Genomic DNA, 22,699 nt, shown 5'->3' on the forward strand with positions numbered 1-22,699 from the left:
AGAAAGTGATTAACAAGACTTCAGCTACCACTACTGCTAACGCTGCACCTATAAATCCTGATGTATAGGCAAGTAAGCATACAAAAAAAAAAGTTTTACAAAAAATGTTCTGCCACAGAGTCCTTCAGAACCTTTTAAAAACAGGACAGTAATCATGCACAACCCTTAAAACCTACCGTAGAAAATGAATCGTAGAAGCTCTCGTAGACAGTGCAATCCTTCTCAATAGGAAGTTATTTTAGTTTTAGACAGGATAAAACCACTAACAAAACTAACTACTAAACTACAAAAGACTTCTCATGAACGGAATATCAACAAAAATAGCTTCTTAAACATCTGTGGAGGTGAATGGAGTCACACCACGGCAACAGAACCATATTTGAATGAAGAATCATATAAACAAAAGCAAACAAACCCAATTGCCATACATAGCAGTGGACGAGGGTATTAACAACTTAACACCATTATGGAACAAGAAACTCTGCTCACAAAATATCCCCAGAAAACTCAGTATCACCTCCCCATTCTACTCAACCAAAACGTCCAGTCTACAAATGGCTGTGCACATTAATGTGTAACATTGCCAAAAAATCTTTCAAATCTTTACGCCAGCTCTGCAATCAGTATGTAAAGAGCAAAGACAAAATCAAAATGAAACTACTACAAAATATGGATGCCTGTCCAGTGCGCAAATACACAGTACTCCAAAGACATTCATTAGCCTGCATTTCAGGACCTATTTGCAAAAGCACCTTCCATCATATCAAAATGATATCAATGCAATCATTCAACTATAAGAAATCTAGTCCAAAAACTCTACTATGCTAAAAGCCCTGCTTTAGCACTAGCCAATTTAAATAAAAATCTTCTACATGGTACATGCAACTACTCGAAGAAATAGAGCATATCCAGAGAAAATATTTTGGAATTGAAAGCCACTTACAAAATGAAATAGATGTACAACCAACTAGCAACTACTGTACAAATAGTAACCTTCTATTAAACACATACAAAAAAGAAATACTAAAGTTTAAAAGTACCACCGCTGAGTACCAAACCATGTGTGTGTGTGTTGCCGCAGGACTTCTTATAAAAGTACCACAAAAACAATAGACATAATGTACAAAATAGAAGACAATGAACATTCGAAATGGTTCCATTAGCTCTCTAGCTTATAGCAGAAAACAAATACACCATTACGGATACCTTAATACTTTGCAGTTACTGCACTGCACAACTTGACAACAACCAAACATCTTCACGTGCCATCACAAACAACTTGGAATTATTCCCACTAACAAAACCCCTGCAACAACTAAATTTATATGAGAGCATCATAATTCAAACAGTGCACGCATTTCAAGCAATAAGCCTCTAACCAAAAACAGCAAAATTACCTCCCTCTGAATTAGTCAAAGGCATTTGTGGCAAAGTAGTTTATTTACCATTAGATCTCAAAGAAAATGTATACACTCTCGGAGTGCAACGGACAATAGATCAATCTTTAATTGTCTTAGTAAATGGTGTACCTACAAAAGACTAAACAAATTGGCAACAACTCGTGGACTTACATAAAGTTAGACAAGCACTGCAATATCTAAAAAACAACAATGAATACTACAAAGAAGTTAATATTGAAGAAAACCTGAGAGAAACCATTGAAATAATTCAAGAGTCACCAGAAACTGGTCAATTTGAACTTTTAAATCCTGCTACAAAATCCAATATTTTACATTCTAAAGACACGATAGATGATGCACTGGAAACGTATCAAATGCGACGAGCCAAAGAATCTCCAATCAGCATGTGGGAAAAAAGTATAGAAGCACAGGCCTTTTCTCTACTCTTTCCTAATGGTGGAAAAGGAGGAAGATACGATGATAGACCCACACAGATAACAGCATCAGAATATTGCTCTCTACGAATGTATTCTGACGACCCCAGATTCAGACAAAACGTGGAATACATATTCCATCTTCTCTTTGAAAGTGAACTAGCAACTCTATGCTACGGAGTTGCACACACATTAAAATCAGGTACCCATTTTCAAAATATGTCAGTTATGCAATTATTACAAAAAGTGCAAGAAAAAGATGAGGTTTCACACTCAAGTATTACAAATCTTTTAGCAAACATGCGTGGTACAAAAGAATACTGGTTCCGATGTCACAGAGATGTACGCTGTTATGATAAGAAACCTTGGCCCACCCACTTGGTTGGTTACATTAAGTTGCGCAGAATATGCATGGGAAGATTTACACAATTTCCTACATATAGCAAACAAGAATAAAACAAACAGATATAAAAACACCAGTAGAACTCTGCTTTCTAGATCCTGTAAATGTATCAAGATTTTCCATCATCACTTCATTGCTATGCTACACTTTATTTGTAATAAGACTGTTCTCCCCTCAGAGAAGTTAAACACTTCTTTTGGAGAAAAGAATACCAAGCCAGAGGTGCACCACACATCCACATGCTATTATGGATTAAAGATGCCCCTAAATTTGGTCAGGACAGTAATGCCACTGTTCTGCAGTTCATCCAAAAATATGTCACTTTTAAAATCCCATCACAAACACATAGTGACCTTCATGCACAAATTTTACAATTTAAAGACACAAATGTGGGAAATAACTACACCAAATGCTGCTTTGGTTTCCCTAGACCAGTTTCAGCAACAGGTCAAGTAAACAACTTCAAGTCTTCAGTCAGGCATAGTGTCAAAGGTAAATCACCTAAGAGCACACATTACATAAAAAGAACAGAAGAATCAAAATACAACAATGATTACAATGCAATCATTGCCCTTCTATGGAATGCAAACAAAGGTGTGCAGTACATTGCAGACAATTCCACTGAAGTTGCACAATATGTCACAGCCTACTTAAACAAAGCAGAGAAAACAGAGCTTCAGGTCCTCTGGGATGACATATCATCTGACAAAACACGATCACAGAAATTGTACACCTTAGGCATAACAATGCTCTCTCATAGAGAATGTGGCTGCTATGAAGCTGCAGACCGTTTAACTGGTACTGCCTTGTATGGAAAATCTGACAATATAGTATGGCTAAGTCTTGGTCCTGCTAAATCTAGAAAAAGAGTTCTCAAATCATATGAGGACATAGAAACAATAGCCAAAAATGATCCCAACAGCCAAGACATTTTGAAAAACAATTTACTAGACACATACTACCCAAACAGGAGTACCACTTTGGAAACCATGCGTCTCTACCACGTAGCCCAAAACTTCACATACAAAAATAATGTTAAACCAGATGAAAAGAAAGGTAGATACAGAGTGGTAAATTGTGAAGGCAGCTTAGTGAAACTTACCAAACGCAGCTTAATCCTATCAAATTGTCATTAAAAACTCCTCAACATAAAGAACTGTATTACATGTCCCTGCTACAACTTTTTAAACCATGGAGAAAAGACGAGTTACTGGATACATATGACTCCTATGAAGACGCTTTCAAAGCAAATGAAAGCACAATAACAGACGTAAACTTTACACAGTACCAAACAATGTTGCACAATGAACAGCAACACGAAGAAGAACTCCAGGCCCAACTACAAGTGGGCATGCCCGACAGTAGTCAACCTTCTGTAACAGGAAGCCAAGAACCACTTGGACAGCCACTAATAGAAAATGAGGCAGAATTAGCAATGATAGAAGTAGAAAACACCATATGTCAGTATGAACAAGCTACAGAAGACTTCGCCGTACTAAAATCACAACGGAACAATGAGCAGCATAGCATTTTCCAAGAAATAAAACAAAGTGAACATGGTGTGGAACATGAAAATAAACACTGTACCTGCCAAGACTACAAACCTATACTGCTATACGTGAGTGGTGAAGCTGGTTCAGGCAAAACATTCTTAATCAAAATCAGCATGTTCCTTCAACAATTGACAAACAACAAACTGTCAGCTGTTGTAACTGCCCCCACAGGTTTAGCTGCCTACAACATAGGCAGTGTCACTTTACACCGATTACTACTCCTTCCAGTAGAACACCAAAACAAATTAGAATATTACACACTTTCCAAAGAAGCTGCAATGGAACTACGCAGAGTTTTCAAACAAATGAAAATGCTGCTAATAGAGGAGGTGAGCATGGTCTCCAACCTAATGTTGGCTTTGATTCACCTCAGATTACAAGAGGTCCTCAAAACAGACTATGAACAGCTCTTTGGAGGAAAACGCATTATTGTTTTCAGAGATCTTCTTCAATTGACACCAGTGAAAGCTGATACTATTTTAAAAACCTTAGGGCACAAACTGTGCCATAAAACTCTTAGCACCGTAGGAAATGTCAACCTTTGGCAACATTTCTAATACAGAGAATTAACAAAAAACATGCGCCAGTCTGCAGACCTCACATACACCAACATTTTAAAAAGTATTAGGGTTGGTGTACTATCTCAAAAAGCACAAGCAATATTAAAAACCAGGCACATCCATGCACTCTATGGCCATAACTCGTGCTACTGATGTCATGGAACAATTAGCACACACAAACGTCAATTGTATGTCCTTGATGCCAACTCTTGCAAGCTGTTCAAAATTCAATGAAACAATGTTGAAAAAAGAAATGCAACCAATAATTGAAATTTGCTCCACAGATAAACTGGACGTACATGGTATGACACTACCCATGTGTCAACAAGCCACAACAAGACTAAATACCCTAGAAAACTATCTCCAACACAGCTGGTTTGGAGAAAATATTAAAATTATCTTTAAACTTTAGAGTATTGCTTAAACGTAACCTTGAAGTGGAGAAAGGACTAGTTAATGGAGCACTTGGTACAGTTGTTGGCTTTCAAACATACCCACATGACAACAACATTCAATTTGTCAATATTATCTTTGACAAACTATCAGAAGTTAAAAGGATAGGACGCTCAACAGCCCGCTTCCTTCTTTTCAAAGACATGTATGTACGCAGAGAACAATTTTCACTAACTCTAGCATACGCAGGTACCATTCACAAAGTCTTACCCTAGATAAAGCATTAAGAGATATTGGTAGCACAGTCTTTAAAGAAGGCATGAGCTATGTAGCACTATCACGCTTAAGTACACTTGACGGGCTATTTCTAATCAGCTTTGATGCAAGTAAATGCAGATATTCCTTGTATTCTAGAATACAATAGGCTGCGTTCACTCCACACCCCTCCCCATCTAAAAACCTATCCTGTTCCAAAAAAAGCAAAACCTTGTAAAAGAAAACTACTTCAAACTGAAACGATATACAGGATATCACTACAATTCCTCCAAAGAAAAAAAAAAGAAACTAATACTTCAAGTACCACAACGAAAGAAGAAACTACTGGTCAAAGTAACGCAACTACTTCTTCAAAGAAGCAAAACACTCCGAACAAATGACTTCGACACAGAATTGTCAGGTCCATTCAAATTTTCAAATATAACTGCTGTAAATTGCTACGCAAATGTAGCAATAAATATTCTATTCCAATTGCCACCAATTATTGAGAACATTTACACAGTACAGACCAATTGTGTTTGCAAATGTTAGTCCTCCATAGAAATGCAACCAACAATCCTGACAACACTTACAGTGTTCATGGAATAAGACAAGAATTGGACTACTGTGCTGGAATTGTCAAATTCATAAACTCACAAGAAGATCCACAAGAATTTCTAATGTACTTACTACAAGTACTGGAAAACAAGAACATACCTATAAATGAAGTCTTTCAGATTTCATACGTGTGGAAACATGCATGCACTCTCTGCAACCATGTGACACAGGAAGAAGTCCCTAATGAACGCTTTGTGTATGTATCCATACCCAACTGTGAATCCATTCCATTTCAGCAACTTGCACAAAATGCAAACCATGGCAGATTACGTACTACCTGCAATTCAGATAATCGCTCCACCTTACAAATACAGACACATAGTAAATGCATAATAGTAATGCTTTTACGTTACAATGCAGATGGTACAAAAACAACTGTAAGCTGACTGGATTCACACATGGTCAAGTATCACTTGGTAAGAAAACCTTCACAACAATAGGTATAATCTAACATGCAGGAGCCACATCCAATACAGGTCACTGCACTGCATATATAAAAAAAAGAATTGTGGATGGTTCGAATGTAATGATAGTACCATTACTCTAAAGCGGGGCTTGCCAGCAAATCTTGTAAACGCTTACTTAATATTCTTAAAACCAAAATTGAATACGTAATCTGTGTATGAACATAAGCAAAAATTCAACTTCAACACTGTGCACAGTTAAAGTACGCCAGCATTTAACTAACTGCCCCAAGATTCTGCAACAAGCAAACACATAAATAAATACCACTAAAATCAAACAAGGAATATACGGTTAGAATACGCCAACAGGTACCCAACTGCCCCAAAAAATCTGCAACAACCCAACAGATAGATGAATAGCATAAAAGTAGAAATAAACAATTAGAATACACCAGCAGGCATCTAATTGGCCCAAAAAGCTGCAACAAACCAAAGATAGAAGATTAGCAAGAAACAAGAAATAAACAGTAAAACAATGAAAGAAATATATTGTACCACAACAGTTTTTTTTAGTCCAGCATGCATTTTATTTTCCACAGACCCAATGATTTAGAAAACAAAGTAATTGAGCAAATTGCACAGTACACTGGTTTGAACTATAGTACTTGTAAACTACCTGCTCTAACATATGATCTTTTCTTTTATCACAGAGATCGAAAAAGTATATCTGGTCCAGTTACCCATGTCATGAAAAAACTGCATACAACCACAAAAAACTGAACCAGTAAGTATACAATAAATAAACTCAAACACTGCACTCCTTGTTACAAACTCCACAACTTCACATACAAACTCTACAAATGAAACAGTACACAAACTTGAGTTGTGGATATTTGATGGGTGTTTGATTCTATGGGTGTGTTATGCTGCGGTGGCTGTGGCCAGTGCCTACAGTATTGGGGGAATGGCCTTCGGCCATGCACCCCAAGACTCTAGGCCCTGGCCACAACCACCGCAGCATAGCACACCTATAATACCAAATATTTTGACTGTGGTATGTAAGCTGCTTATAGGGCATATTAACTACAATCAATCCTCTACTAACAACCCAAAACCAACGTCATACTAAAGTAAAATAGGCAGTAGTGCAATTATGATGTCCGCGGACAACCACGGACATGGCGAACGCATCAGGGGCACCTGCCACCTAAACAAATACAGTATTTGACCCATCTCTTACTCCCCAACCCTCCCCAAGCACTTCTGTACACCAACACACTGCCCAAAATTGCATTTTGCCTCTGTTCACTGCTGTGCCGTCGACGGATCCAAGATGGCGGGCGCATTGAAACAATGTGATGAACCTCACGCCTCATCCCAGTCAATCAGAGAACACGTTGCGTGTTCGCAGACATGATGCAAGCCAATTAGCCAATCGGTGTCCTGTCCGCAAAGCGAACAGGGAAGTGTGTCTGCAGAGCCGACAGATATCACACATTTTTTTGCCTTACGTTTTGGCCATTTAAAAAATACTGGATGGATTAACACCAATACACAGCTTTCTGTGGTATTTTGATTTCGACTGTTCTTATAAACGTTGCCATTTACACATGTTAGCAGCAAGGAGCCAGAAAATAAGCCATCCCCCCCACTATTCCCATTATTCCTATTAATCCAAAAACCCCATTGCATTCTGATATTAAAAGACATTTTCCAGAGTAAAGAGAGATGCGGAGGAAGATAATGAGAGCATAAACACATACTTATATAAATCAGCTCATTTAGCAAATAACTTATGGTACCAGCCAATGAAAGAAGCGGAACTTGAGAACATCGGAAGAGAGCTGTTTTGTGTGCTCATTAATATCGTATGCCATGAATGCAGCAAGAACATTTATTGCAAGAGAAATGTCCCCACAGGATCCAAAATGTCTCAGTCCTTTAGCAGCATGCACCACGAGAGGACAGTTTGAAGGGAAGTGGGCAACTTTAAGATGGTGATCAAGACAGACTTTTCCATACAAAGATACATATGTGAAGACAAAATGAATGGAGAGTGGATTGGGGTGGACAAAAAACGTATGTATCCATCCCAAATTGGAGAGAAGATACAAACTGTTCACATGAAGAGAATGAATTGCTCAGACATGACTGAAAAATCAGGAGAGGCAGGATGTTGGGAAAGAGCACAGCTGTTAGTGTAGAAGCATCTAGCTACCGGAAATGGATGCGAAGACAGACTAATATTGTGCCCTGCACATCTATTGAAGAAAGACACAGTCGACAGAGTGCAAAAGGTAGATGATGAATGCCTGGAATCATGGGCCAAGTATGCAAAACTACTAACCTGGGTTGACAACGAAGCAGGACCATTGCATATACTACAATGGAAGAACCTAACAACCTGCTTCAAGAATGATGGTAAGGTCTATGTTGGAAGGAACAAAGGTTGCAGAGAAACAATTGAAGTGCCAGGAATGAATGGAGGAACAGCAGTTCTGATGGATCGATGTTGGGTCTGCAGATCCAGAAACTACATGCAGTTGCCTAAAAATTGGGGGGCGGAGTGTGCTTCATTGTAAGTGTGCACGTCCCAGAGTTGGGGATTTCACAAATTGACCTCCACATCGAGGATTTCCCAAAAATGAATGAATATAACAGAAGGAAGAGATCATTTCATCTTCGCCTACTGAAAAGACAATTATTTCTCGTTGAAATTAATTAAGGCTTATGAAGACATTCCTGATGAGCACAAGTTATTCAGCAAGACTGCCATTATAATGACATCTATATTCATACCAGGACTTCAAGCTGCAGTAAACGCCAAGTAGTTGCAGATCACTAGATAGGAATTTCTGCAAACGATCAATGCAGCAATAAAATGATTCAATGCCAAGAGTTGAGACCCATCAGGCTGATGAATCTCCAGAACAGGTATGTTCTGGCTCTGATAGCAGCAATGCAAGGAGGCGTTTATGCCAAGTTTAGGCCTTCTAGCTGTACATTTATACCATCTCATGATGGAGACAATGAACCCTTGACAGAGGCAATAACAGTGTTAACTATCCTGCATAAAAAATGGAAGACTAAGCGGATGAGACGGCAGGAGATGATCAGTTCTCATCCCTGTTTTCATGGATTCCATCTTGGTTAGCAAATGCTTTCAAACTACTTGGAGCAATACTAGTGTTGGTGCTGCTAGGATTCAGTCTCTTAAGGATCATCTTGGGACAATGCCAGAAAACAGCCAAAAAAGCTATTGGGATGAAGATAATGGTTGAAGCCAACAGCGGCACTGGAGAGAAAACGCAGCCTGAAAAAAGCACTCGAGAAAATATCAAGAAATATTCTCTTCCACCCCCAGTAACCAGGTTCTACTATCCCCAAGATGGGAAGAGATATGTAGGACGATGGACATTCTGTTCACCAGCAGGAGATTGTCACCACATGACCTTGGGTGTGGGGGAACACAACGAATAGGGGTCACCTGAGGAGGACGGCGGGGGGGAGTGACAAAAATATGGGTCCCGAAGAAAATATGATGAGATGGTGGAATAAAATGAAGCAGGAATTGCGGAAGAAGAGGAAAAGAAGAGGATGGTCCAATTTTCGACCAAAGGGGGGGGAATGTTGAGAAGCAGGCGGAGGCATCTTCTCTAGTCCGTGCCTCTTCACTACCGTTCTAGTCCGTGCCACTTCACTACTGTCCTATTGGAGTAGCAGACAAAGGGCTACCATTTGGAATTCATGCACAAGTTTATGCGAAAGGTCCATACCACACTGATACGAAAGACCATGTGCACTCAGACAGCCATTAAGGATGTCAATTGTCTAAATGCAAGGAAGCGGCTCCGAGAATCATGGATGAACTCAAAACAAGTCTGATGACAGCAATATGTCAAAGAAGATGTATAAGTCCAAGTCAAAATAATATGAAAATACTTAAAGACGGATGATGTAACAGAAGCACTAAGAGAAACAGGTATCAAAAGATGAAATTCTTGTGAAAACAAAAAGATGAAGTAACGTGCTGACCAATAACTAATATGCTGCAATGCAAGGTAGAAGCATATAGAAGCTTGCTAAAAAGATATATATAACGTTTAGGACAGACATTGGAAGAAAATGGACCACTCCTGTTGAAGAATAAACCCAGATACCTCAAAGACAAGCCTAGGATTGCAAAATGAAGAATTGATGAAGAAGCCGTTTTCATGTGCAGAATAAGGGAGTACGTTGGTCTGAAGTTAAGGAGGCTATTTCAAGAGATGGGCGCAAGGCACAGAGATGGGCGAATGAATAGACCACGTGCACAAGACATATTTCTGCTATGATTGGAAGGGCCAGGACATTTGCTGATGACAGGTAATCCCAGTCCTTCTGAACTCCTCTGCACACTTATCTACGTACCGACTGTACATATTGTAAATATGTTAAATTATGTATAATTGTATTCTACGGGCTCCTGTAATCTTCTGCCCCTATTATGTATGCGAAGAAAATGTCTAATTTCATGTGTTGTCCAGAGCCCAGATAACTACGGTTTCGGCACGCTCTACAAATGCCAAATAAATAAAATGTATTGAACCACCACCAAGGCAAAAGCCTATGCGAGATCGAGTCAGCAAGTCTCTAAAGGTCAAAGACGGTAATGACACTCTGGTTAATGAAATCAAATAGCAGAAATTGAGAGACAGAAATTGACACAATCATGGTCTCCCGACACGTGATGACGAACTTAAAACAAATGCTATTCATTAGAGCTTCGAGTTAAGATAGTGGTATGCTCGCACTCCCTCGAATATCTCAGAACACTGAGCAGACTACAAGGTCAACTACAAATGACAGACCTTGGCTGAGGATCAGGTCGATGACATACGATGGACTAATTGATAAAACAAAGAACAAGCTGACGCAGCTTGTGGTTTCACTTTGGGCTCGTTTTAGCAGCACGTGAACAATGTCCAAGGATGGATTGGGTTGCCAACCAATCAAAAGGCCTGCCATGTACTTTCATAAACAATGTTGCTGTTATTAGTCTGCTGCCATATTCTCTGCTATAATCAGTATTTGACGTGTGTAGAAGCAGCTCAGGGAGTGTCCTACAGACAAAGGGCAACCAATGAGATATTAACACTAATATTATATTATTCTATAAGTAGAAATGTTCCCCTAATAATCCAATCCCTCCCGGCGTTAAGTTTTTGTGAAATGCCACATAGGATGTCATAAATGATGTACGTAACACTATATAAACTCTGTGCAAGTAAACCTTGGTGTGAAACATCGAGCCTCTACTTTGATATTACCTGCTTTCTTTCATTGAGATTAAAACAGTATTTTACCATCTTCCGTTGGTCTGTCCGATTATTTGGTCTGTGATCATTATTGGTAAGCTCATCCAGCACAAAGAAGACGCTTCAAGGTGCTAGAGCACAAGTGAAATTGGAAGGAATGGAGTATGAGGCATAACATGAACATCTGCGATTATTTGAAAGAACTAGTATGCAGTAGGAGGAAAAGTCTAGCTTCTACAAACTGCACGTACCTTCTTACGGCCATAAAGCAGCAGCTCTCGGAACCTCTCAGTCTCTTTCTCTATGGAACTTGTTGTGCTATTCATCACATCGGTGAGAAAAGAAAGCTGAGATGCACCAGTCTCTTCTGCCTGCTCCAGAGGTTCATTACTGAAATCAATCAGGTTGGCTTCGTTCGGTGATTTTCCAGGAAGCCACACAGTTTTGTGGTCTTGTAAGAGAAGCTCTGCGATGTCTGTACCTACTACAGTCTGGGGAGAAAAGACAGAGGGTGACGCATTTAAATCATGTAGGGCATAAAAGTAGGGATTGTGCTTGGAGAACAAACCAAAACAGCACAACAAAATGAAACACCGAACATAATCATCTTATCTCAACAGCCTTGTTTAACCATTCCTCTGCCAATAGCTTTTAGCTTTGTATTTGGTTAACTGTAATGAATATCTAAACTCAGATCCAAACCTCTGACATTTAAAATGGCTGTTCACACAACAAGTCAATGATTTGCATCTTTGTTACAATCCCAAGCTTCCAAGGCACTCTGCATTCATATCAGGCCCCAACTGATATTACTATGTGAATGAGCCGAAGGCACAGTGAGATTGTTGTGTGTCCAAGTCATGTCGAATGACTAGGACTACACTCTACTGCAACCACACAGCTTTGAGGACTAGCCACATTACAACAGACTACATCTTTGAATGTATTTGTATCCAAAAAGTGCCATTTATTTTAGAAAGCTTTTCAACTGGGGCGCATTGCAAGCAAATTTAGGTTTAATTGTATTGAGAAATCAGCCACTGCTCAGACTAAAGAAGTGGTTTCTGATGTTCACGTTTAAAGTGGAAGACAAGATTAAGAGCACACCCTACCTAGGGAAGCGGTCTGGCAACCTTTGGCTCTCCAGAGGTTTTGGACTGCAACTCCCATCAGCGTTAGCCAGCACAGTTATAGGTGAGAGAGTTGTGGTTCAAAACATCAGGAGAGCCGCATGTCGGAGACACCTGCGCTAGTTTAAGGTGACTAATTTTAAATGGTGACAACCACTTTCTGATCAGAATATTTTATTACTATGTCCATCTTGTGTCTGCCAATAAATTTGTATTCATGGTCCAAACTGGGCTAGAGATGTCCTGTAAACCACCACAGTTCTCTAGATATAACAATGAAAAAGTGTCTGCAGCTTGTCTGTCGCCATCTGTTTTTCCTTTGTATTATCTTAATAGGGAAATAGGAGCTACCAATTAAATAGCATTATGTATTTGCGGAAGAAAGTGAACTGCAGGTTATGACTGCAGACCTAGTGCAGCAGTTCAGGTTTCAAGAAAGACCGGTTAATGAATGTTTGAACTTGTAAACTTAAATGAAATAATAGTGTTCTCATCATTGGTTCACATGTTCAGAGAATTGTGGAGCGGAGGGGCTGGGGCAGGCGAAGAAGCCAAGAGATGCAATGATTAAAATGAAAAAAATAAAAAAAAAACAATACTGCATAATTAGCCTACACTGCCAGGGTTTTTTGCATTTAGCCTACACCACAATGGGTAGTGGCTGTGGGTGGCAAGCAATCTTTCCAGGCTTTTGCTAGACAGCAGGTCTTGAAACAAACGTTAAAGAAATCAACAAAACTCAAACAAAACGAGAGGTGGTATTAAACAAAGAAATAAACAGAAAGGAATGAAACCCAATATCAGGAGGTGTCTTATGAATCAGGGCAAAACAGCACCAACTAGCTTAATAAGTGCTGCTTCAAGAGAATGATTCAAAGCAAGGCATTTAAACACCAATGCCACATATTTTTCCAGGATACTCATGATATTTCTGATGCACCCAACAACGTATGTAGATATGCACGGAATAGCTGAAATAACATTTTACCCACGGCAGAAACAGCTACATTAGGAAAACTACTAATATTTACCCCATTTTGTCTGCACAGAAGCACAATAAAATCCCAAAGCAGACTGGCAGATTCTTTGTCCAGTAAGTTCTCATTCTGAAAACACTCTGTTGCCTTGTTTTGGGCAAAGTTAATCACGTCAACTTTATGTGTTTCTTCCCTTAAAACAGAGGGAATAAATAAAAATAATTAACAAGCTCAAGGAAAGTCAAACACTTTTGTTTTAGGACTATGAAAACACATTTTAATGAATCGAAGTACTTTGGATAACAGCATACTTTTCAGTGCTAATAAAAACATTCATAGGTAAATCAAAGCAAAACTAGGCTTTATGCCCAATCGTAAATGGCAGCAGCAGTAACGGGAAACATTTTCCACAGTTTTCTCTTTCATTATGGGATATTAGACATTAAGAAAGTGAAAGTATCTAGCGTTGCGTCACTTACAATCACAAATCTAAACTTTGCACAGTACCATTGTGTTTTTCCCTTAAAAATATAACATCCTTTGAAGTTCTTGACTTGTGAAATCTAGAGTACATTATCAGCAATAGCTCAGATTAGCACCTAGAGGAGACTTTTAAACACCAGTCATATGCTAGAAAGAAAATGGAAGATTGATGTATAGGGATTGATTTAGTTGAACTTTATTGGAAATTATCTATTCACACAGTAGCAAGATTTACTAGGTGTGAACCACAGCACATTTAAAGCACTTTTGGGAATGCTTCAGTTTTACAATAACACATGCCATGCGTTATAAAAGAGTAATCAACAACCACAATACGAAAAATACCATTATGGTACTCTTAAACCTTCCTCCTTCCCACTGTTTGGGCATATCTGCTCTGCAGAGTGGATTGAAAAAACGTTCTCTGAGGGAAATGTCCCCGGTACGCATGAGCTTTACTTAGCATTCCAGGTACACCTCCCACCCATTCATCACCAACAGTCATCTCTTAGTTCCGTAAGGATTTTATGCCGAGGAGGTTGTCACACACCAGGGCTTTAGTGGGGAAGGCTCAGAGGGTGTTGTAAAGCAAGGCGTACAAGGACCAAGAGTACCAGAATCACCATGATGGTAATGGTTTCCGTACTGCAGTGCCCTGCTCTCCCCCTCCTTCCCAACTGGGTAGGCGACGAGACTGTGTAACAAGCTTTATTAAAAGGACAGCAAAGGATTTGTTGGCCAAATGGCATATCCTTTCTAGACGATGAGTCCAAAGAATAGTGCTCAACAAAAGCATGAGGAGTGTCCCAGGTGACTTGCCTGCAGATCTGCTGAAGGTCACCAATGCTGCCTTAGTTCTGTTGGAATGAGTGCAACATCTTTCAGGGGACTTGGAGGTCAGATATCATAAGCTTTAGAAAAACATCTTACAATTGTACCCAGACTCAATCCATCAATTCTTTATTTCGGCAGAAAAAGCCATAAAAGATACACAAACAGAAAAAGCATACAATAATGCAGTCCAAATATGCAAGAAATCAATACAACAATAACACCATGATAATAAAAACAGTGAATCAAAGAATAAAAAAATATCAGTTGTGACTGCAATAACACAAAACAATTTAAAAATTCATAAGATAACATATTAAATGGTTTATACTTAGTCTTGCATTTCACATCTTGCGGGGGGACGAATATCACTTTTAGGACATGAATTACAGATGCCAGGTTAGATTCACTACAATGTGCGGCATAACGCTGTCCACAACACGTCCCAAAGCAGATTTTAAAATAAGCAGCAACAAACCAAATCTGCATGCGGCTAAGAAACCTGAATCGTAAAAGCCTGCAGAACTCCGATGGAGACGAACGAGGTACCTTAGACCAGGTATCTTACATCAAAGTTGCTGAAATCAACCTAGTTCTTCTAGACCATGCCCTGCTTAACTATGATCCCAAGGCAAACATTACTCTCACCGGAGCACAAAGGTAGGTAGGCAAAGCAGGTCTAAAATGTCTAATGCCGCTGTCCTGAAGGATGTGCAATAGCCAGCGCTTCCTAATGTCTACTTATGGGTGGCACCAGGATTGGGCTTGGGAGGGCTAAGGCCCTCCCACTTTGAGGCATCAGTCACCACTCTGCTGTGAGGCTCAGACGGCAAGACGCTGTCACATTTCTCACATCGGAGAGCTGTGTATTTACTTACTTTTACACATACTTTAAAAGTAAGCAAATATACCACTGTGGGTTGAGAAAATAGTTGTCACCATGACTGTGGCATCAGCAAACATGCAGAGGACAAAAGTCTGCCCAGGGGATGATATCAATAGACCCCCTATGTGGAAGCTGAAGACTGAGCTGCTGGGCTCAATCTTTAGTTGGCCCATGATTAGTGTTAAGACGGATTTCTGAACTCTGTCCTGGTGGCGCAGAAGTTCAGAAGGCCAACCTAATTACTTGGAACAGGGTAACCTCTGGACGAGCCAGACCAATCAAGGTAGCGATCGCGGCGGTCAAGACTAGGTCTCAAGAGGGGTGAGGGTGACTGAAAGCCCGCAATGAGCACACAAAGCAAGAACACTTACAAACTACTCCAAACAGTTGTTATATTAAAAATATATACACATTTATTTCAAGGCCTTTAAAACAATGACCGTAGCGAGAAAATCATAATATAACGATAGTAAACCAACACATACCATATCAACACAATATATATACAAATACAACAAGTCTCAAGCGTTATATGCACGAAATGGGTAGTCCACCTAAAAGGGAAGGAAGACAGGCAGTGCGAAATAATGCTTAGACCCAGTTCGCCTTCAGAGGCACCTAACTAGATGGAAGTCCGAGCCCTGCGAAGAGTGGAGCCTTGTGCTCAAAAGTACCTGCACGCGCTGGTGCCAACGGGCAAAAGGAGAAGCTCTTCGAGGGAAATCAGGCAGTTCAGTTTAGTGCACAAAAGAAGAAGAACAAGTTCTGCGACTCAAGCGCAGCCTCCACAGTGGGCAGAAGCAGAGCGCGAGCACGGAAAAGGGTGCTGTTGGACACAGTGGGGAAAAGCAATGGGCTCCTGCAGGAGGGCGACCAGATCCTAGCTATGCTACTCACCGGTCCCCGATGCAAGCAGACCCAGCATTCTCCGCGTCAGTTTCAGCAGCTGGCAGGTTCAGAAGAGCAGGGAACGCCTTGTCGTTGTGTTGAGTAAAAAGACGTCCCAATCGAAGAAACCCGCACAGTTTGTTACCACAGCAGGGCAATGGAGCGGCCGTGTGTAACTGAGCCAAATGTACACTACTCACTTCAGACCTGGGAACGCCAAGTGTATGAAGCGTGTGAGAGTGACAAGGACTCGAAATACTACACAACCTGGCGGCGGTTACAGAGCAAGACTCCCGTGTAAGCTGGTCAGTCAGCTGGATGGCCCAGAGACGCTTCCGAAGGCTTACTGGCAGGAGATGATGAAGATGCCGAGAATAGCTGTTCCCGCTATTCCAAGGGTCGAAGTACCAGTACAGGCCTTCTGGTTCGATCAAAGGTGAAAAGGGTTTCACAAGGCGACAGCAGTGCAGAGGACAAGTCCTTCAGCGGGTCACCAGCGATTCCTCGGTCCAGCCTCTTGGTTGCAGGATACTTGGCTCCTGTATTCCTTCGTTCGTGAGAACTCAGGAGATCGACATGGTAGTGGTGTTTCCAGCCCCCTCTTATCCACGGTTCCCTTCGTGCCAAAACAGAGGGGACCCAATGGGAGATCCGCTCATCAACACTCACACCATTCGTGGACCAATCACGGACCACGGTGGTCCCAGGCATTCACACCACCCTAGACTCTCTGGCACCCAGGATGTGTATTGGGACCAGACATCCCAGCCCACATTCTGGAGGCACACACAAGACATGTAGAAGCCCGCGAAAGCATCCGTGTTTCGCGGGAAAGTACATGCCCAAATAAGGAAGGCTCCGGGTCGGCTCGACCTGGGGAAGGTGAAGGGAGCAAGACGGTCAGCGGACAGGACAAAGGAGCCTCGTGGTCTGGCCATTTTGGGAGCCAGGCCACCATTTTGGGTTAAGCGCGAGAAACGCACTTAGAACGCCAAAAGGAGCTCAAAACACAAGAAATGATCGCTGCCACCATTCCCGTCCCTGAATCACTTGCACCGATCAGATACAATCCTAAACGAGTATCTAGGGCCTGTAGAAGGCTAGAGACCCAAGAGAGCTGTAAGTTAGCTTACAGTGCCCTCTTGTGTCATGTTGCACGAAAGCCGCAACATGATAAAAGAAACTACGGGAAACAGCGTTCCCCGGTACTGACTGTCTTAAGGGCATGTCAGTTTCCCCGTAAGAAAGGAGCGAAAGCCCAGAGGAGTGCGGCAGAAGGCTGCAGTTCTCTGGCAAAGTCAAGAACAAGGTGAAAAACAACAGAAAAAAGTTTAGGGGTTGCCACTTGGAAGGAAAATTACCTACAATTACGAAATCTTTCCTAACACTCGCCCCTCCCAGACTATGGACAGGGGGAACTAATCCACCCCTGGATGAGTCTCTTGTTCAGGTCGGTTAAACATTCTGGACAACCCATCAGCATTGCTATGTTGGACACCTGGCCTATGCTCAATAGTGAAGTCGAAGACTTGTAGACTTATGGACCACCTAAGCAACTTTGGATTCTCCCCCTTCATGTTCATTAGCCACTTTAAGGGCTTATGGTCAGTTTGCACAGTGAAGTGGGTCCCATAGAGGTAGGGCCTCAGCTTCCTTAGGGCCCACACAACAGAGAAACATTATTTCTCTACCGTGGACCATCTGAGCTCTGTCCTTAAGCTGGCGGCTAATAAAACCAATAGGGTGTTCCTTACCCTTCTCATCTACTTGTGATAGTACAGCTCCTATCCCAGTGTCAGAGGCGTCCGGCTGCACGATAAAAGGTCTTGATAATCAGGGGCCCTGAGGACAGGAGCCTGGCACAAGGAATCTTTTAAGCCATTGAAGGCCTTCTCACACTCGTCGGTCCAAGTTACCTTCTTGGGTTTCTTCGGAGTTGTGAGGGCAGTCAGAGGGGCAGCTATGGTGCCATAGTCTTCCACGAAATTGCGGTAATACCCCGTGAGTCCTAAGAAGGCTCTCACTTGGGTTTGCGTAGTGGGGGTAGGCCAGTCTTGTACTGCTTGTACTTTACTGGGAAGAGGCTGTATCCTCCCTCCACCTACTTCATGTCCAAGGTAAACCACTGAGCCTTGTCCAATCTGGCATTTACTAGCCTTTATGGTCAGGTGTGCTTTCTGAAGAGCCTGGAGCACAATCCCGAGGTGTTTCACATGGTCTTCCCAGGTGGCACTGAAAACTGCTATATCGTCCAGATATGCAAGACAGAATTTGTCCAACCCATTCAACACATGATTCACAAGCCTCTGGAAAGTGGCAGGTGCATTCTTCAACCCGAACAGCATTACCCGGAATTGGTAAAGGCCGTCTGGAGTAGAAAATGCTGTCTTCTCCTTGGCATGCTCTGCTAACGCTATTTGCCAATAGCCAGCAGTGTGGTCAAACGTGCTGAGGTACTTGGAGGCACCCAAAGTATCCACCAGCTCATCTATTCGAGGCAAGGGGTGTGCATCTGTCTTGGTGACACCATTCAGAGCCCTGTAATCCACGCAGAACCTCAATTCAGAAGTGCCTGCCTTTGGAACCAAAACCACAGGGCTGGACCAAGGACTACTAGAGGGTTCAATCACCCCAAGGTCTAACATCTTGTTGACCTCGGTCTTAATATAAGACCGTACTTTGTCTGACATCCTGTATCCCCTACTTTTGGTAGGTACACTGTCTCCTGTGTCAATGTTATGTTTGCACCAAGGTGTCAAACCAGGCGACTGTGAAAACAGGGGGGAAAACTGCCTAAGCAAACTTTTCACCTCAGCCTGCTGATCAGAAGTCAGGTGAGGGGCCACTCGGACACCCTCAAAGGAGCTATCTGAAGGACTGCTTTGGAACTGGTCGGGGAGAGGTTCAGACTCCTCTTCCTCAACATCTGAAGCCAGTAGCAGTGCTGCGATTTTGACTCTTGGGACGAAAGCCTTCAGCCTATTTACGTGAAACACTTTTGGAGCCTGTCCAGGCCTTCCAAGGTCCACTAAATAGTTAACCTCACCCAGGGGCTCCACCACTGTGTAAGGGCCTGACCATTTGTCCTGTAAAGCTCGAGGCCTTATGGGATTCATGATCAGGACTTGCTGACCAGGTGTAAAGTTGATGAGGGAAGCTTTCTGGTCGTACCTATGTTTCACCAGTGCTTGTCCTGCCTTCAATTTATCACTAGCCAAGCCCATCAGAAGTACCATCCGTTTTCTGATCCCTAGCACATAATCAACTATGTGGTAGTAACAGGGGGAGTGGGCATCTCCCATCCCTCTTTGACGATGGCTAAGGGTCCCCGTACGGGATGACCGAACAGAAGTTCGAAGGGGCTGAAGCCAACACCCTTCTGTGGTACCTCTCGGTAGGCAAACAGTAAGCATGGTAAAAGAAGATCCCATTTTCTTCTCTGAGGTTCCTCCAGAGCCCCAATCATGCTCTTTAACGTTCTGTTGAAACGTTCCACCAGACCATTGGTCTGGGGGTGGTATGCAGAAGAGAACTTGTAGGTGACCCCACATTCTTTCCACATAGCCTGCATATACTTCGACATAAAGTTGCTGCCACGATCCGACACAACTTCTTTAGGGAAGCCAACCCTAGTAAATATGCCAAGTAAAGCTTTTGCAACTGACTTGGCAGTTACAGTTTTCAATGGGATGGCCTCAGGATATCTGGTTGCATGGTCGACCAGCACCAGGATAAACCTATTGCCCGAGGATGTTTGCGGGTCAAGGGGACCAACGATGTCGATCCCTACCCTTTCAAATGGTACCCCCACAACTGGGAGCGGTACCAACGGAGCTTGGATTGTCGCGCCAACCTTACCAGACAACTGGCAGGAGGCACAACTCCTGCAGTGACTTTCTACTCGCACCCCCATCTTGGGCCAGTAGAAGTGCATGGATAACCTTTGCTTGGTCCTCTTCATACCAAGGTGACCAGCAAGGGGAACTTCATGCGCCAACTGCAGGAGGAAGGGCCTAACAGCAAGGGGAACCACCAACCTCCTATGGTCTCCTTCTGTAGACTCTGTGGACTCACTATACAGGAGTCCACCTTCCCAATAAATCCTATGCGTCCCAGGAGGTTCACCCTCAAGCTGGGAGCAGGCCTGTCTCCTTAGGCCTTCCAGAGATGGGCACTCACGTTGGCCTTTACTGAATTCGTCCCTATCAGGACCTCCTTCAACTAACAAGTCTTTTAGTTCAGGATGATAGTTGGGGTCAAATACTTCAGGCATCGCCACCTCCTCGTCAGGCCCGGGCGATTGACCAACTTCCTCCACCGCAGTGGTAGGCGAGCTCGGGGGAATATTCTCTTTCCCTCGTCTTGACTTGTCGACTCCTTTCGCCTTGGGTTTCCCCTTCGGCTGGGGCGGCGTATTGGTCTTGGCCAATGCTGCCCATGCTTGAGACCGTGTGTAGGGTCTTTCGGCAGGGTCTCCTACGAGCCCTAAAGCTCTGAGATCATTACCTAACAAGACCTTTCCCGGGACGTTTCTCTGAATGCTCACTGGAATCCTGACTGCTGTACCATTTAAAGTAAGATTTACAGGTATTACTGGGAACATACGGAGTGGGCCGTCAGCCAACTTAGTGGGCATCAGAGTAGCTCTGGCAACTTCCTCTGAGTCTACCAAGGTAGAATCCACTACAGTGCGACTGCACCCACTATCCCTAAGAGCTGGAGCATCTACTCCATTGATCAGCACACTGTCTTTAAAGTAGTGCTTGGTATTATCCGGAATCCTAGCATAAGCCTCTGCGACTTTAGGCTCCCAGGAACCCAGGGACACTAAAACTACCTCAGCCTCTATCCCGCTGGGAAATGAGTCTGAGGAGAAGGATGCTCCTGTAATCTCTTCTTCCTCGTAGGAGGAGAAGGCCAGATTAGCGGAGTGGACCCCCAAAGGTCTAACCTTACACCGGGGATCCCCCTTCACGTGGTCAGTTGCTCCACAAGCAAAACAAGATCCATTGGGTGTGTTTACATAGGGAGGCTTATTGTAACCAGAGTTCTGTTTCGGAGGCTGACCTCCACTACCCTGTGAGTTCTCTTGTGTCTTACCCTTATTTTTCTTTTTGTGGCCCTTATGAGAAGAAGATTTATCAGATTCCCCACCCTCCATATCTTTGGACTTTTTCCCTTCCTCCTGCTTACCAGGATGAGTTTTGTCCTTATGGGACACTCGATGTGACACCCATAAGTCGGCTGCAATGGCCAGCTTCTTAGGATCTATCTCCTTCGAATCGGCCAAATGCTGCTTAAGCTCAGGGGAAGAAGATGCAAAAATGTGTTCCAGCATGACAAGATTTATCATGCCTTCGAAGGTATAAACCTTATAACCTTCGACCCAGCCAGTTAAGTTTATCGAAGGACTCAGTGACATAAGATACCCAAGTACCACCTTCCTTTTTCTTATACTCTCTGAAATGTTTCAAATATTGGGCCGGCGTCTTCCCAAACTTTAAAATGAGAGTTTGCTTTAACATTGCGAAAATCAGCTCGCTCAGCCTTCGACATTTCCATAATGGCACTACAGCCAGAATGGGGCAGTCTGCTGAGTAACCAGGCAATCTTATCAGCATTGTCAACTTGTTGAACTTCGCATGCACACTCAAACGCATTCAGACAGTCCATAATGTCATTTCTTTCCTCATACACACTTAGCAGATCTTTTGGAAACCGTGGATGAGAGGAGGCCCCAGACCCATGTCCAGGACCCTTGGACCCATTTGCAACCTGAAGCTTGGCCAGTTCCAACTGGTGATCCCTGTCTTTTTGTTTTTCTGCCTGTTCGATTTTTAGTTTGGCTATGCTGAATTCAAGCTCCTGCTGCCTAAACCGCAGCTCTTGCTTCTTGAATTCAAGCATAGCCTCCCCATCAGCACTGGCAGAGGAAACATTAGACATCTCGTCCTCCCTGTCCTCGTGGTCGCGATGGATCTGTGCAGCGGCAGAACCGTCGGTTCTACCAGTGAGAGCAGCCCCACCTCCTTCCGCACTGTCCTCAGAAGTTATAGCGTCAAGCTGCGCTTCTTGCCACGCCACGATTCTTTGGATCATTTCCAATTTCGTGCCTTGAGAGGAAACACCTCTCTCCGCACACATCTTTTTCAATGTTTCTGATTTGGAAGCATTTAAAGTTAACAAG

The 22,699-nt window shown here is 42.6% G+C and overlaps 1 protein-coding gene across 6 annotated transcripts in view; it reads right to left on the reverse strand.

The window, feature by feature from the left end:
- Nucleotides 1–22,699, reverse strand: part of SEC16A (SEC16 homolog A, endoplasmic reticulum export factor) — a 1,467,667-nt gene that overhangs the window by 1,043,317 nt on the left and 401,651 nt on the right. For all 6 annotated transcript variants that reach the window (XR_011268503.1, XM_069609587.1, XM_069609588.1 and 3 more), the window contains exons 10-11: nucleotides 13,479–13,617; nucleotides 11,569–11,808 (exon numbers count right to left, since the gene is read on the reverse strand). Coding sequence is in view for 5 of the 6 variants with exons in the window: in XM_069609587.1 (XP_069465688.1) it covers nucleotides 11,569–11,808; nucleotides 13,479–13,617 (379 nt within the window). In the remaining variant the exon portion in view is untranslated. The remainder of the gene's footprint in view (nucleotides 1–11,568; nucleotides 11,809–13,478; nucleotides 13,618–22,699) is intronic.

This window comes from Ambystoma mexicanum, chromosome 8 (genome assembly GCF_040938575.1).
Source record: "Ambystoma mexicanum isolate Mex_15411 chromosome 8, UKY_AmexF1_1, whole genome shotgun sequence".
NCBI classification, from domain to species: Eukaryota; Metazoa; Chordata; class Amphibia; order Caudata; family Ambystomatidae; genus Ambystoma; species Ambystoma mexicanum.